The sequence below is a fragment of the Colobus angolensis genome, unplaced genomic scaffold (genome assembly GCF_000951035.1).
Source record: "Colobus angolensis palliatus isolate OR3802 unplaced genomic scaffold, Cang.pa_1.0 Scaffold49, whole genome shotgun sequence".
Classification (NCBI taxonomy): Eukaryota; Metazoa; Chordata; class Mammalia; order Primates; family Cercopithecidae; genus Colobus; species Colobus angolensis.
This window is the reverse complement of record NW_012118376.1, coordinates 11312806-11328874: the sequence shown is the minus strand read 5'-3', so window position 1 is coordinate 11328874 and position 16069 is coordinate 11312806. Positions and strand designations below refer to the sequence as shown.

Sequence of the window (16069 nt, the reverse complement as noted above, 5' to 3'; positions counted from 1 at the left end):
CAGAGTCTCATTCTGTTGTCAGGCTGGAGTACAGCGATGGGATCTCAGCTCACTGCAGCCTCTGCCTCCAGGGTGCAAGTGATTCTCCTGCCTCAGCTTCCCGAGTAGCTGGGACTACAGGCACATGCCACCATGCCCAGCTAATTTTTGACAGGGTTTCACCATGTTGGCCAGGATGGTCTCCATCTCTTGACCTCGTGATCCTCCCAAAGTGCTGGGATTACAGGTGTGAGCCACTGTGCCCAGCCTACCTTCAATCTTTAAAAGTGTCAAGGTCTTTAAGGCAGAGGTATAATTGAGGAACTGTTTCAGACTGAATGAAACCAGAGAGACATAGCAACTAAATGCAATGAGAAATGCTGGATCAGATACTAAAGCAAGAGAAGAGAATAGCCCTAAAGGACATTATTTGGACAATTGGTGAGATTAAATTTAAATATGGAGTACAGATTACATAATAACATTGTATCAATATTGTATTTCCTAATTTTGAAAATCGAACTGTGGGCGTGTAAGAGAATGTCCTTGGTCATAGGACATATATACAAAAATTTAGAGTTATAAGACCATGTTTCTGACTTATTTAAATAATGTTAAAATCCAAATTTAAAAATATGGAGAGAAATAGTAATAAAGTAATTGTAAATGTTAAACAGGTGAATCTGAGGAAAGAGAGCAGAAGCTCTCTCTACTATTGTTACAGCTTTCCTCTAAATTTGAAATATAAAAAGTGTCACCAAAAAGGGAAGTTGGGATAGGGGCTGGACATCATTTTTAAAGCTTCAAAGGTGATTCTCATATGCAGTTCCCATTGACACCTGTTTATTGATCTAAGGAAATGGAGGAAGTGAGTGTGAGAAAAATATTAGAGGAATAAATATCTGCAGGCTAAGAGTTTCCAAGATTTCCTGTATGGTTTATGGGAACTGAAAAGTCAGAATTCTGATTTGATAGATTCTTAGCACATCACATGTTATTTTATTGTGAAGCAACAGGGTTAAATGCCTTTGATCCTTTAAGTCTGAACACACTTCTGAAGTTAGAAATTGAAAAATGATTAACTTGAAAAGGAAAACATCTTTTCACATATTTTGCTTCTTCTAGATAGAATTCATGTGTACCAGAGGCAAACAAAACGTTTAGCATTTGTTAAATGGGGCCACATTAAAGTTAGTGTTTATTTTTTAACTAAGAGCCAAAAGAAAGAGATTTATAATAGAGAATACCTTTAGATGGAATTTAGAAAGTTATATGGATATGTGTTTCATTTAAATACTTTCTGTTTGACTAGAAATTACTCAGCAATTGAAACAAACAGTCTGAGAAAAACCCATTTCCTGATAACATCCACCCTTCTTCTAGGAAAAAGGGGAAATTCTGTGTATCTAATTATGTTAAGGAATTAAATCCCTTCATGTAAGATAGAAAAAAAAAATACATACGCATTAGGTTACATTCTTTAACTCAGAGTCTTATCCAGGTTCAGTCTATAATTAATTACGTAAGATTAATAGAATGAATCAAGTTTCATGAAATTGCATGAAGCTTAGGAATATCTGTTACAGTGGCTATGTTCTTACCTCCCTTCCTTGACCTTACAAATGCTACTCAGTAACTTTAAACAAGGGGTAAAAGTCATCTCTTCTCTGTTGCTAGGAAGATGAATTACTGTAGATGGGAGGAAAACATACAACTAAAAATCAACTTTCTTCATCACTCTTGACATTCAGCAGTCTTTACTTGGGATCACCTTGAGATGTGACATCAATTCAGAGTAATAAGGAAGGGTCAATGAAAAGCTAAAACATTCTCAAGAACCCATTATAACACATCTCCCAGGGATTCCTGTCAATGCCACGGCATTTCAAATACAGTACACAAGTTCCAGAGAAACAGCTTCATGAAATGGAGACAATGGGTATCTGTGTCTTATGACAAGAAATTGACCTCTTATTGGGTGTCTCTTCCACTCCCTACATGTGTTTCTCCCTATAACCTCATCAGTCATTCCTTAGAAAACATTACATGTCCATTTATCAACAGTCTATTGTGAAACAGTTCTCTTAAAAAGTAAATATATTTCAGGGCTTTGATTTAAGAAAGTTTCTTTGTCGCATGGATAAGGATCCAGAATTGATTTCACGAAGTAAGTCTGGAGTTGGATATACACATCTGTATCTATAAGTAGACGTTTAGCTCTTTACATTGTGTTCAGCTGTAATCGGTTCTAGCAGATAGCTCAAAGCCCTGTGCATAAATAGAACTTATAAATAATTATTAAAGTAGAAAAAAGCTATTTTCAGCTTGCTATATAACAGGGACGAGATTAGACACTGAGAACTCAAAGTACACTTTTTGTGTATCTAGATGTATAACTGGAGTTTATCCCTTACCATCACTTACAATTATAAATTATTTAGAGAAAGAAGTGGAATATTGTCTGCCTATTGTTATATTCCATTTAGTTTTACTTATGGGGACAGGAGACAGAATGATTAAAACGATCATTATCCAAACTTTGATATTTAGCCTGTAGAATTTTCCTTCTCTACAAATATTTTACTTAGCATTGTTGACTGGTTTGAATGAAATAGATTAGGGCCATTAAATTCTTTATGCACTAAATAATGAGATTAAAAAATGTTATTTGCTCTAATATACAATGAGAAAATTGTAACAGGATTCTTCAATGTTTAGGTACTCTAAATGTTACATTTGAGAACTGCAATTAAATGTAACATCGTTATATATGATTGCAGAATTGTGGACTATGAACACATTTAATATATTTGAAATTATTTTATGTGGAGCCTCCATAAGTAAAAAAAAAAAAAGACTAAAGCTTGCCCAGGTGTTCAAGTTTTGCCCTTAATTCTCTCTCACACTGATAAACCATATTCTCCCTCAGTCTTCTCCATCTCAATTGATGCCACCATATACTCACTTGCTTCTAAAATCTTGAAGTCTTCTTTGCGTTCTTTTCCCCTTTATTCCACGCAATCCCATTTTCCAGCAAATCCCATTGGCTCTGCTGCCAAAACATAACAGCTCTTCAATCACCCTATCTAAATCACCATCTCTCTTACCTTGTCTGTGCTGGTAGCCTCCTAACTCATCCCCCTGCTTCCGCTCTTGCCTGCCTAAAGCCCACTGGCCACAGAACAGCTAGAAGGATCTTTCTAAAATGTAAATCAAATCATGTTATCCATCTCTATAGAGTAGATGTTTAGTAACTTGTTGGCTCAGTCAAGCAGTGAGTAATGGTGCTATAGCTATGGAAGGGTCAATAAGACAGGGACAGGAAAAACCAAAGATTCAGAGAGCCCAGATTATAAGAAAGCCTTGATTCATTGTGTATAATTCTGTCTTTACTTGAAACTTAAGCATATGAGTCTACTTCTATTCATTAGCCTGCCTGTGAACACTTGACAACTTACCCAGAGAATTCCACTGAAGGCCAATCAAGGTTTTTTCTTGGCCACTTAGAGTCGAAACAGCTGCCCAGGTTTAATTAATATTCTACAATTATATCTGGAGAGGAGCCAGTTGGAGACAGGTGTCTAAATGAAAGGGAGATTCCTAGTTCTTTTCATGAGTCACCTGTCTGGGTCTGGTGAGATGGACTCAAAGTTCTCAGGGGAACGGAACTGTTATTTTACAGAGTTCACTCTGGTTGAGGTTCCTGCATCGTGTTCCAGTGCCCACTTTATCTGCTGGTGTTCATCATACAAGGAGATCCTAGGTCTGATGCTGTGAAGTTTGGTTTTAGGATTTTTAAGCAGTGTCCATTTGCCAGGAATCTCCAACACAGCAATAAGAAACACAGCACTGATTGTTATGGTGCAAATGTCACAACTCATTTAAGGGGATCATCAAGTAATGGCAACAGGGATTCAAATGGGGGCTTACTCTTTGATCCACCAGGAGTTTAAATGGCAATTATCATTCATTCTTGGATTCCCTCAGTCCTGATAGAAATTCAAGTCATCAGAAACTATCATTTCGCAAACAGACAGCTATTAAAAGCACATTAATAATCTATAGAGGGCATAGCATATGCCTTTTAAAAAGATTTGCAGCTTGCTTCTCGTAGCGAAGACACAGGACTTCTCCAGTCTAATTATAAAGCAATCAAACAATTTAATTAATCTGGAAATCACTTTCTTAACAATAGCTGCCACTAAAATGAGGCACCCTGTGTAGTGCCGTTAGGTAAAGTATGTTTTTCCTACACTGCTTATGTATTAGCCATGCTAGTTCCCCATGGGGATCATGGGGTTAATTACCTACCTAATGCCTGACCACTACTAAGGTTTACTTTACCAGGTCAGAAACAGCAGCAGCGATACCAGCAGTCTATAAAGTATCCTAGCCCTCAAACATCCAAGAGCCAGCAAATCCCTGGGAGCAGCAGGATTTTAGTTATAAGCAAGTGCTGCACATATGGGCAGAGAATTAACTGGCACCAGTTTTCATCTGGGAGTCTCTCAGGTATTGCTTTGCAGACGGGTGGATGAATTCAGAGAGCAGTGCTATGAGGAGTGAAGGTCATGTATAGGACTCAGGTTTCACTCCTTCTTGCTCTCATCCTGGGAAAGCACTGTGCATATGCACAGCAGCCAAGTCCTCTTTGCTGAGTTTGGAATATATAGTATGTGCTTTATAATTTGGCCTCTTGTAAATTAGCAGTATTTTGATCACTGTATAACAAAATAGCATTGCTAAGTCTTCAGAGACTGAGTAGGAATCAATTTTTATTTCAAATAAGAACGAAGACTTCAAAGATTGACTTCTACCTGCCAAATCTGCTAGTCTTATAATTCCTCCCTAAGGAAAATGGAGGAATTTCTGTAATACATAACACAGAAATCTATAGACTGCTCATTTACCCTTTTCTTCTGTTACCACCACCACTCCATTTCGCTCCCAAAATTTCCTATTAGGGGATCAGTCATTTTCCCAATCTACCCACATTGGAAACATCAGTCACTTTTTTAGCCTGTATCCTTTTTCTCTTGTTTCTAATCCGCTGACGACTATGCTTGGTTTGCCCACCAGAATATCCTTTCTATTGGCCTTCCATGTCCTAGTCTAGGTCCCTCCTCCTCTGCTACTCCCCTGGGCACCCACACCAAGTACACTCAGGCCAGCTTAGAACTTCTGGCATCTCTCTCTTGCCTCCAAGTATTTCTTAAAGCCTCTAACTAATCAGTACGAATAAACACAGCTCACTGGCTTTCCCAGTCCCAATTCCCTTCTGCCAGAGAAACTGTCTCGATTGCTTTGCCCTATTGTGTTTGGGTTGTTTCTGACTCCTTCCTGAAGTCGCCTTCTGTTTCTCCTCTTACCTAAAACCTGCTAAACTGCCCCCAAATTGAGCTAGAGTCCCTTGTCCTTAAGGAATTATCAGTTTCTCTAGCCCACATCATTCTCACTCATTTTCTCTAATATCCTCTGACAGTTAAGAGCCTTAATGATAATTCATGTGTGTATGTCTATGTGTGTGTATATATGTGTGTGTGTGTATAAAGATATGTATGTATATATATTTGCATTTTAATTTAGCTTTTTGGCCTGACATGAAACAGAAACATCTGTGATTAGTGAGCTAGAACCAACACCTCTATAGTCTTGAAGTTGAAGATGTGGGAATTTAAGTTAGATTTTACAGTAGTGTAGTAGATAAGAAGAAAATGAGGAAAATGTTCAAGGGATGGACCTAGAAACGCAGCCTAAGATGCGAGGGCAAAATCTGAATATGGGAAATGGTTAATGGCAGCCTTGTTTTTTTGTTTTTTTTTTTTAAGAGCAGAGTTAAATTCACCTCTTTATCTATGTCTCTGCCTGTTCATCCTGAAGATGATGGGTCAGCATGGGAACCATACATTAATATCCTGAAAAGTGAAAAGGGTTTTAAGTCAATTCCTTGTTTCTTCCTTCTTCAGATTAAAAAATATATATTAATAAGCTCTCTATTGTTCTAGTTGATCACATTAGAATCTCCAGATACAGTGTTTTCTTTCCAAAGCACACAGGGCTAAGAATTTGGTGCCAGGTTTCATTAGCCTTATGATTTCATTTTAAGTGAATAGGTGTAGCAGGGATTGTTCTTAGAATGTCTTGGTTTCAGATAATCAGTTGTTGTGTTACGCCTAATTATTTACTGGTAATTTGCTCTATATGGTGTGTGAGCAAATTGAACACTTTTCCCAAATGAAAAACAAAATTTATGTGAATATTTCTGTCATTAGATTATTTCCTGTAGGAAACAATTTTTAGCCATCTTGAAATTTGAGATTTTTAAAGGAATATGAGGAGAAATATACAAGCTAAATTAGGGGTGTCAGGAGAGGGGATGAAGGCTATTGAGAGAAGTTGAAAGAACTTAATTTAGCTGTGTAGATAAATGGACAAAATGAATCCTGGATTACTGGATGGCAAAAGCAGAATTCATTTCTCCAGGGGCCCAAGGAATAACAGATGCAAAGCCGTGATAAATTTCATTGCAGCAGGGGGAAAAATGCTTCATGATTCTCTATCCATAAAGAAATGGGCTTCTCAGCTCTTCCCAGTTAAATGGCTGTGATTGTGCTGTCTGTCATAAAGTTAATGGCATTTGTCGAAGACATCACTATAAAATTTGCAACCTTAAGTTAATTGAAGAATTTCAGTAGAGATATAGTCAGTCCAAACGTCCTCAAGGTAACACTAAATGTATCCTCCTTAATGTGTTAGTCTATTCTTTCTGCACACTGGTAATAAATTGTTTACCTTTACAGCCAGGTACTGACTTTGACGTAAAATCTTGTATTCCTTACACCCAATTACAGTAGTCACTTTCATTAAGAAACCAGTAATGTGGCACTTGACTTGCTGTTAGGGATTAAGTGTAGCTTCCTGATTTATTTTTCCTTTTTCCTTTTTCTAGAAGGTACAGGATTGCTTTGCAGCCTTTCCTTGCCCACTTATTTAAACCAGCTACAGTTCCGTGTGGTCCTCAGACAATTCCACCAATCTAATTAAACATGCAGAGGGAAGCAGGGTGGTCTGGAGCGTCCTGAACTTGCCCTCGCCAGCTGCTGGCCAAGCTTTCTCAATGATCAGCAGCAGGTTGAGTGGGCTAATGGAGAAAGTAACAAGCCCCAGAGGAGCTGCCCTCCTTCCAACGAGCAATCACTGCTCCACACCACCCCTGAAGGCCTGGGGAAGATGGGCTCTGCCAGCCTTTGTGTGGCTGTGGCTTTTTGAGGCTGCCTGGTCAGTCACAGTCCAGCTGCTTAGGAGCAGAGGGATTGTTGAGGAAAATATTGACAAGGGGTAATCCTGCTGAGCCACTTGGCAATGCTGAGATAGATCTGGGTCATTGAGAAAAAGGTCCCAACTGCTGTGGTCTTCCCAGTGTTTTACAACTAGTTCTGACATATCCACCTTTAAAATATTCAGAATATGAGGATTTATCTTCAGGAACTCAGACTCTTATTCAGTCTACTGTAAACAAAAAGTACTAAGGCTGCCTGCTGAAATGGAAAACACCTCCAATTGAAGCATATGCTTAGCCTTGCATCCTGCTCATTGAAATGTTCACATCTGGAGGGTCACAACCAAGACTTGTCTATATTCATTACTCTATCAGATTGAAATATTTGTATTGTTATAGCCATGCAGGACTCCTGGTTGGTGATATAGCTGAATGTGTTTATTCATGTGTCTCGCACACTTAAGAAAGCTGTGCTGGAACTCATGCTCCCCCATCCCCATCTCCTCCCCCTGCCCACCCCACCATCCCTGGTCCAGGTAAAACTAAAGCATTATTGGAGGAAAGGACGTTCTACAGAAATGTAAATAAACTTATTTCTAAGGAGAGGATTCTTGAGGTGAAAATGATACAAAAACAAAATCATGTAGTAAAATTTTCTCTTTTTCTCTCTCTCTAGGAAATAGCCCTCAAGATAGTCCAAGAAATTTCTCCCCCAGTGCCTCAGCCCATTTTTCCTTTGCACGGAGGTAAGGACTTTATGTGAGTGGAGGCATAAAGTCTTATAGAGAGAATCCCATTTTCCTCTCCCGCTCCCCACTTTTCCCCCTCCCTGCGTCTTCCCGTCCCCGCTTCTCCCCCTCCCCTGCTCCGTGCCCTGTGAGGTCCTGCTCATTATTCTGTAAGGCCTTCTCCAAAGCCCCACTGGCCAGAGGAGCTTAGGCTGCCACAAAGCTTTGTTTTAACACATCTGCTTTAGCAATTTCAAGCCAGCAATTTAGTGATCCCATTGAGAAAAAGCCATACATGGGCTATAGGATGTTTTCTGCTTTCTCTTCCTATCATGTTTGCAATTGGGCACCAGATGTCAAAGATAGATGTCTTATAACTGGACCACTGAGTCAAGAGGAAGTGTTTTTGTTGTTCAGAGGATAGCAGGCACACAATGTCATGTCACACCATGTTCACTGTGGATTTTCTACTATGATGTAGCCAAGTCAGAGGAGTGTGCACAGTCATGTCTTCTGTGTTCTGCATGTGGAATTCATCTGCTTCACCCTGTCAGATGCAGTCCTTCACCTTCCTGGACTCCTTCATCCCTCTCACGTGCATAGCTTGTCCTCTTCTGCCCAGGAAAAACACCAAGAAAACAAAGTGGCACCTTCAGCCAAGTTTCTGAATATTCAGGAGAAACTCGGTTTATGATCTGAATGTCCTAGATATTTACTCAGTTTTCCTCAGAGACCTAACTATATCCTGAAGTGGATTAAGGTAGCACTTAATAAAGACACATAGGTAGGTTAAAAAAAAAATTGTTCTTACACACATGACTAACCAGCAAAACTTGCAGTGCCCTCACGATGGTTTGTCAGCATGTCATGCATTTTACGTTACTAGGTCTAGAAAAAACAGTTGCCGCATTTTCAGAATTCTGTGTAATTAAGATTTCATTATAAATCTGATGTGAAAAGGTTTGTTCTTTCATAGTTAAGTTGTTTCCCATCATATGTTAAATGACTTTATATATCTCACCATGGGGACAATATAAGAGTGATGAAAACATCATCTCCAGGGAACTTATTGAGACCCATATGCTGTTTTTAACCCCAGCTCCTACTTCTCTTTTTTTAGCTTCTTAAGTACTGTAAGAAAATGTACTGGTCCCAGAAAGCCTGTTTGCCCAATGAATATTAATTCATAATAGTGCTACTATTCCAAGTGGAAAAAAATCCTATAAAAATTGATAAATAAGTGTTTACTGTAGTCTACTATAGTCTTTAAAACCTACCTCTATAAAGGGGAGAATGCATTTATTATAAGTAATAAGAAAAATGGAAATCTCATGGAGTGCATTTAAACATGACAGAAATCACAGTATCTTAATCCTGGCAGATTTATAAAAATGAAGAGAATCTAATAATTAAATAGGTGACTGAAGGACATGTGAATCTGGTTTCCATGCTATTAAAAAAAATACATAAACTCCCCAGGCATGTTAATTTTTGACGAATAAACCATAAACCGTGACAGGAGATTATCACAGGAGACCTCTAGTTCATTTTGCATGAATTTCCGAATGGAACTCCCTCCACACTCTTCAAAAAGTATTAATTTAGATTAGGACATGAATGATCATCATTTTAAACTGTTATTCAAGTAAACAGAACCCTGTGTTATGAAAACTCAAATTGGTGTATTTTTATGTAACATCTGGGATATTTCTCTCCATTTTAGAGTTGATTTTTCCTCGGGCGACGTGGAGATTCCACTCCTAGGTCTCTGTTACCTTCCATTTGGTGCGCATTGCTGAGCCTTTAAGAAATAATGTCATTTTGAGACTCCCACATGTTATTGTTTTGTAAAATTTAGTCCAATTGAGGAAATATTGCTCTGTTTTTAAAAGTAGTCTTGGGTAAAGGGATAAAAGTCTGGCTTATTAATCTTTTCTGATCTTTCTTACCTTATGTGGTAATACTTTCCTAGTAGCCATACCCTGTAACAAAATAGTCCAAGTATAGACACAGACTTGCTTTCTATATTTTCAAATGCAGATTTGAGAGTGAAATTATCGAATTAATTTTTTACTGCTAAGTAAAATAAAAGATGAAAGTGAAAACCATAGTATAGATTTTGTCTGGAGCAAGGAAACATTTTCACATTGCTAATTGTGGTATTAATTTACAATCCACCTGATTGTGGACCTACTTAATCCTTTTTTCCCTGGTGGTGAAATGGAGGTAAAAATACTCTCCTGCCATTCCCAGAAGTTGTGGAAGTTTATGTTTTGCAGATTGCTTTCACTTTTGTAGGAAACATAGAGCCTTCCAAGAAATGCTGTGGGTCTCTCCTAGTTGCTTAGTTATTATGCACTAGGTTGAATCTCCAAGTGTATTTCTACAAGCCAATTACTACGACAAACTTGCCTGCTGAGTTCAGGTCATCCGACAATTGTTGAGTACTGGGCTGGAAGTCAGGCCTGCTAAAGATCATTGGCTCTTGTTATCAGTTTCCAGATAAGAGTGTTTTTCTTGCTCTGTTTCTGTTTTTATGCATTTGAATCTGCTGAATCTGATCATTGTAACCTCCCAGTTACACCTCCAGAATTCTGGAGTAGATTTTAGTTAACTATATTGGCATAGTTCAACTTTTTCCAACATCAACTGGAATATTCGGTGTATCACTCCAGATAACTATAACAATAAATCTGCTTCTTCTTCATACAGTTAGAATAGCCAGGTTGATATTGGAACTGTTTATTCTTTCTTTGTTGTGTACCATAATAATCTAAATTTTTGTGAGTGGTATTGAAATAAGGGTTGTTATTTTTTTGCTGATCTTTTTTGTGTCCCATGTTCCCATCAGATGTTTTTTTCTTCTTACTTTTTAATTTAATGTAACACCAAGATTCCCACCCACAAGGGAAAAGACTCTTTTCAAAAAAGGCTTGTTCCATTGGCAAGAATGTAGTCTTGTCTTCCTGTAACATTTTAATGGTAGCTACTGCAAAGAAAAGACAACATTGTTAGCAGGATCCAAATTGTACTTGTGTGATAGCTTTCTTGAAAAAAGGGCATGTTCTCTCAAGTACTGTATATAGCATGTATAGTGACTTCTGATGTGCAGTTGTCATGGTAATGAAAATGCAGTGGTCCTTTGTGCTCCCTTTGAATAAATAGACACAGACAACTTAGGGAACTTTATGAGTTGTAAATTATTTCTGGTCCGTGGCTGTACAGAGTACTGAGCACATTCTTGTTTAAACATCTTTCTAGTTGTGTGTTTTCCGGAGCAAGCAAATGTAATTTATGCTTCAGAACTAATAAGAACATGTCTTCTCTTGGAATTGCTCATTCATCTGAAATATGTTCATTGATACCTGAGGGGAAGGAGAGTTAATGAATCACAAAACAAAATCATAGCAGGGGGAAATTGTGTCCCTCACTCTTTCCAGAGACTAGTTTCTGATAATTGCTATTAAATGGACTGAATAATTCTTTTAAAATCATATCCTTTTCTTACTTTATCAAATTGGAGGTGCTTAAAATATATAGTGCAGGTATGGATTCTTAACTCTTTAATAATGTCCATTTAACAATCAAGTATCTTTATAAACATGTTATATAATTACTTCTTAAATCATTAACATTTTCAGTTGTTTAAAAGTATTTCAAAAGAACATATAACTTATCTCAATTTGTTTTATCTGGTATATTTACATACATCTTATTTTGCTTCTTTTTTTTTTTAACATACTTGATTCAATTGTACTCCAATCATGGTACAGAAATGACAGGTAAATTTTACTAAAATCTTAACATTGTGGTAGTTCTGTGATTTGTCCACTTGACTTTTTCCATTTTGTCTTTATGGACCATTTGCATTTATTGGAGGTTATATCCATGGCAGCCTATAATTTTATTTTTCCATGAATATAAATTTAGGCTAAAATGTCAGTTTTTTACATTAACATCTAACGGTGACATTTGTCAAATTCAAGCCTAATGCTGTTGAATTCCCTAACTTCAACTTATTGTGAATGTGTCTGTGGTAAATTTTGTCCACTCTTGTCACTTGGCAAGTTAACATAATTACAAACGTAATAACACAAATTACGAAATGTCCATATATGACACTGCAGTCTTATTGATCTAAGAATGCCATGTTGCTGTTTTTAAAGTGTGTGTTTCCTTTTTTGCCCCTTGGCAAATTTGCATGGAACATTCAAAATGTTCTATGGCTTTTAAGGCACAATCTTACTCAAAATTGCACTTAAAGTAATAGCTCTGGAATGCCAGAGATTTCAGAAAATTTGCTTTCTGGTGTCCCTTTCCCTTTGCAGCAGTATTGTTTCTACTGCTGCATTCACTCATCTGAGACCCTTGTAATGACCCTTATTCACAGCCAAACTCCAATTGAGAAACCACCCATTCTGTCGTCACTTGAAGATACAAACCACCCTCTTCATGGCTCCTGCCAGCTTTGCCTCTAAGACTGAGGCAAACAACTTAGTCTTTGCATTAAGTTCTATCACTGATGGAGAAGGTTTCATTCTGCCCCGACTGTTAACCAGCCAGAGCTGGGCTGCATGCTCAAAGACTCGGCAGGAGGCTTTGCTATAACAAGCCAGGTCATGTCCAAAGGCAGTAACTCTTAAGAGATTCTAAGCATAAGGTCGGTTACTTACTTAATGCTAAAGTTATTTGACAGTTCAGGCCTGAGCCACCCATGAGCCCAATGATCCCTTCTTCCCTAAGTATGATGAGTAGAACTGTTCCCTTGAAAATCATAAGCAGAAAGTGTTTCAGATGCAAAGAAAGTCCCCACAGGCTCTTGTGCCATGCTGGAAGTCAGCCCCTTCCAAAGATCATTTGCTCTGGTTATCAGTTTCCAGATGAGACTGTTTTCCTCCTCCCTTTCTGTTCTTATTCATTTGAATCTGCTGAGTCTGACCATTGTAATTATCCCTGGTATTCATTTTGTCAGAGTATATTAGTGAGACATCAATAATATGGATCAACTCATTCACTTTCTACTTGTTTGGTTGTATTGATTCAGTTTAAATAAAAGTCAACCTACTGTATAATGTTTGTTTACCCTGACCCTTGCTGAGCATTTCCACATCCTCACAGACTATGTTTGTGTCATTTGTTTGACTAAAAATACTTAGTTTCCCTGGAGTTCCCATGTGACAGTATGCCAGCGTTGGCCTAAGCTAAACTCACTTTCTCAATAGGACTGATGGACGCCGCTGGTCGTTGGCTTCTCTCCCTTCCTCTGGCTATGGGACAAACACACCCAGCTCTACGGTCTCTGTAAGTGCCTGACTTTTTTTTTTTTTCTTTTTTCTCTTCCTCACAACAACAGAGCTATTACACAGGCAGTGTTTTTTTCTTTTTTTCTCTTCCTCACAACAACAGAGCTATTACACAGGCAGTGTTTTTTTCTTTTTTTCTCTTCCTCACAACAACAGAGCTATTACACAGGCAGTGTTTTCTCTGGGTGTTTCCTGGTAGGGAGGAGAAGATAAATTCTGTGTGTCTGCCACTCTGAATAAGCGACGCATCAAATGATAGCCTGACAAACATAAAAAGGACATACTTTCACTGCAAGCTTTTAAACTGTAGTGCATAAATTGAGGAAGTTCCAGGATCACACGTTTGGAGGAGACTGGAAGCTTTCATTTTAATAACATTTGGTGTAGTTTGGGGGAAAAAAACACAATCTAGTTTTATTGCTTTGGTTCCATGCCAGTGACATGAGTGCTAAAAATGCCATTGAACTTTCACAGACTGTGTCTTTCTTCCTATGTGGCTTAGATAGAGGTTTGTTTTGTTTTGTTTTTTTCTCTCCTTCAAAGAAAAAAAAAGGCAAGTCTTAATTTATGCCTTCTAGGTAAGAACTTTCTTTTAAGAAGAAATTAAAACAACTTGGAAGAAGGTTAAGATAAATAGAGACATGGTGGAATTATGAAACTAGGATAGAGGAAAATGGATACTCTTGCCCCAAACTTAACATTTCAACAAGAGACCTAGCAATTACTGGAAACAACTCAGTAGGTTAGATCTATGTGTTTTTAGTTCACATTAGTAATCATGTGGGATAACTGTATCTGCAGGGCCGTAGAAACAAGTTGGTCATTTAGAAAGACCTAGTAGGTTGCAGATGTTCAATATATGGAGTGATCTAGCTCTATTTGTACCAGCGAGGAATGTGGACCTAGAGCCTCATTTTGTCAAAATCTCTGGTTTATTGTTTAGGGATATCCATCTATTGTATTTTTTATAGCCCCTAGCACTCCATTAAGCACATAGATTTAGGCACTTAATAACACTTGAATGACGAGAAACTACAGTTAAATAGATAAATTCTAACTGGTATCACCTCTGCCTTATACTGATGTATTTCCAGAATTCCAAGTATAATAATATAGCGTAGATTTTCTGGAGTACCTTTAAAACCAAATTATTAAAAACTGTTGCATTATTTTTACCATCTCTTTTTGATATTTCATTGAGCAAAGGTAATTTATTTTTCTATCCATTATTCCATTTTGTTGTGATATATGAGTCTATTGTCCATTTAGATCATATTTTTAGAAACATGCTAACAACCTTGAGTGGTTTCAGAGGCACATCAGCATCAGTAAAGGATGCTTGAAAGTCCTGAATAGCATGAATGAATAAAATTGTCAGTAAATAATAGTGAAGTCATCCTTGATTCTTATGGCAGTCACTATCAGTGGTTATTGGCCAGTATTTTAGATGTGTCTTTTAACTCCATTTTTTTTTTTTATTTCAACTCTATCACCTTGCATTGCCTTCAGTCAAGTTTCATTATAACTTGGACATAGAAATCTCTCTTTTGCAAGAAAAATAGGAGAGAGTTCAGGATTTGTATTCTTTCCATCTTTAGTAAGTCATTCATTTTTAAAAGTGAATACATAATAAAAGGTGAGCTACATAAAATCAGACCCTGTTTGGTAGAAATAATTTTTAAAATAATGTTGTTTTATAAATATCGGTTATACGCCAGGCCCTGGTCTAAATTCTTAAAATTCATTGGCTCATTTAATCTTAGCAACATCCCCTATCAGGTAATTGCTGTTGTTTTTTTCGTTGTATGAGCCAGAAATCTGAGGCACAGAGAGACTGTTTAACTGAGTGACTGTTTACTGTTCCATTGTTTTCTCAGTAAGAATATGGTGAGCAGTTTTAGAACCCAGTCTCTTGGCTTTTTTAAAGGAATTTACATGGTATTTCTTCAGATAAACCTTGTAATTAATAAAGCTGACCTGGTCACTTTAAAATATAGTGACTTTGAAGCACTTTGAAAATATAGTTTAAACTTTACAGATAATTTCAGCTGTTGTCTGAATGCCAGACTGAAATGTAAACATTATAATATCTGTATCCTTTGTTTATTGTGGAAACTGCAAAATTGCTAAATGTTAAAAATGCTATATTCTGAAACTGGAAAGATTTATCCAGATGAAGTAAATCAGTCCTCCCAGAGAATATTCAGTGTTGCAATTTCTTCTAACATCACAGTTTGCAGTTAAAATTAATTTGTGGAGCTTTTCCAATATGATATTCAGATAATTCTTAATTTTGAAATAAGTACTATAGAATTGTAGCAGTCAGAAGACATTCTCCCATATGTTTCTTACCAGATAAATTATTTTCTGCTGAGTGAAAGTACAGAAATAAGAATATAAGTACTCTTAAAAATATGAGGTATGTCTATAAAATGATATGATTTAATAAAAAGTAGAAACTTGTATGTGCATATGAATACTATCCTTTGCAAAATGGTTACCTGCAGAGACTAAATACTTATTGAGTGATATCATGACTCAGAACATGGTTTTGGAACTCTAATTGCCTTAAGAACTAGCAGCATAATTTTTTTCTTATATGTTCATTCTTTGGACCCTTCTCTGAAGTCAGTAGATACTGTTCCTGTGCAAGTACAGTTGCATAATATCTTGAGCCTGGTGTGTTTTGGAATTTTCACTTTGAGAAAGGTAACATCCCTGTTCTGTACGTAACAGACCAGCAACAGTGGGGCCAGCCGCTCATAATCAAATGTATTAAT

General features: G+C 37.3%; 1 protein-coding gene across 4 annotated transcripts in view; it reads left to right on the top strand.

Moving 5' to 3' along the window:
* The window catches only part of MAST4 (microtubule associated serine/threonine kinase family member 4), a 357848-nt gene that overhangs the window by 266270 nt on the left and 75509 nt on the right, over positions 1–16069 (top strand). For 3 of the 4 annotated variants that reach the window (XM_011959348.1, XM_011959350.1, XM_011959352.1), the window contains 2 exons: positions 7935–8004; positions 13209–13287. In XM_011959348.1, coding sequence (XP_011814738.1) covers positions 7935–8004; positions 13209–13287 — 149 coding nt within the window. Of the gene's footprint in view, positions 1–7934; positions 8005–11759; positions 11769–13208; positions 13288–16069 lie in introns of all 4 variants that reach the window. The other variant, XM_011959351.1, reaches the window with a different exon arrangement.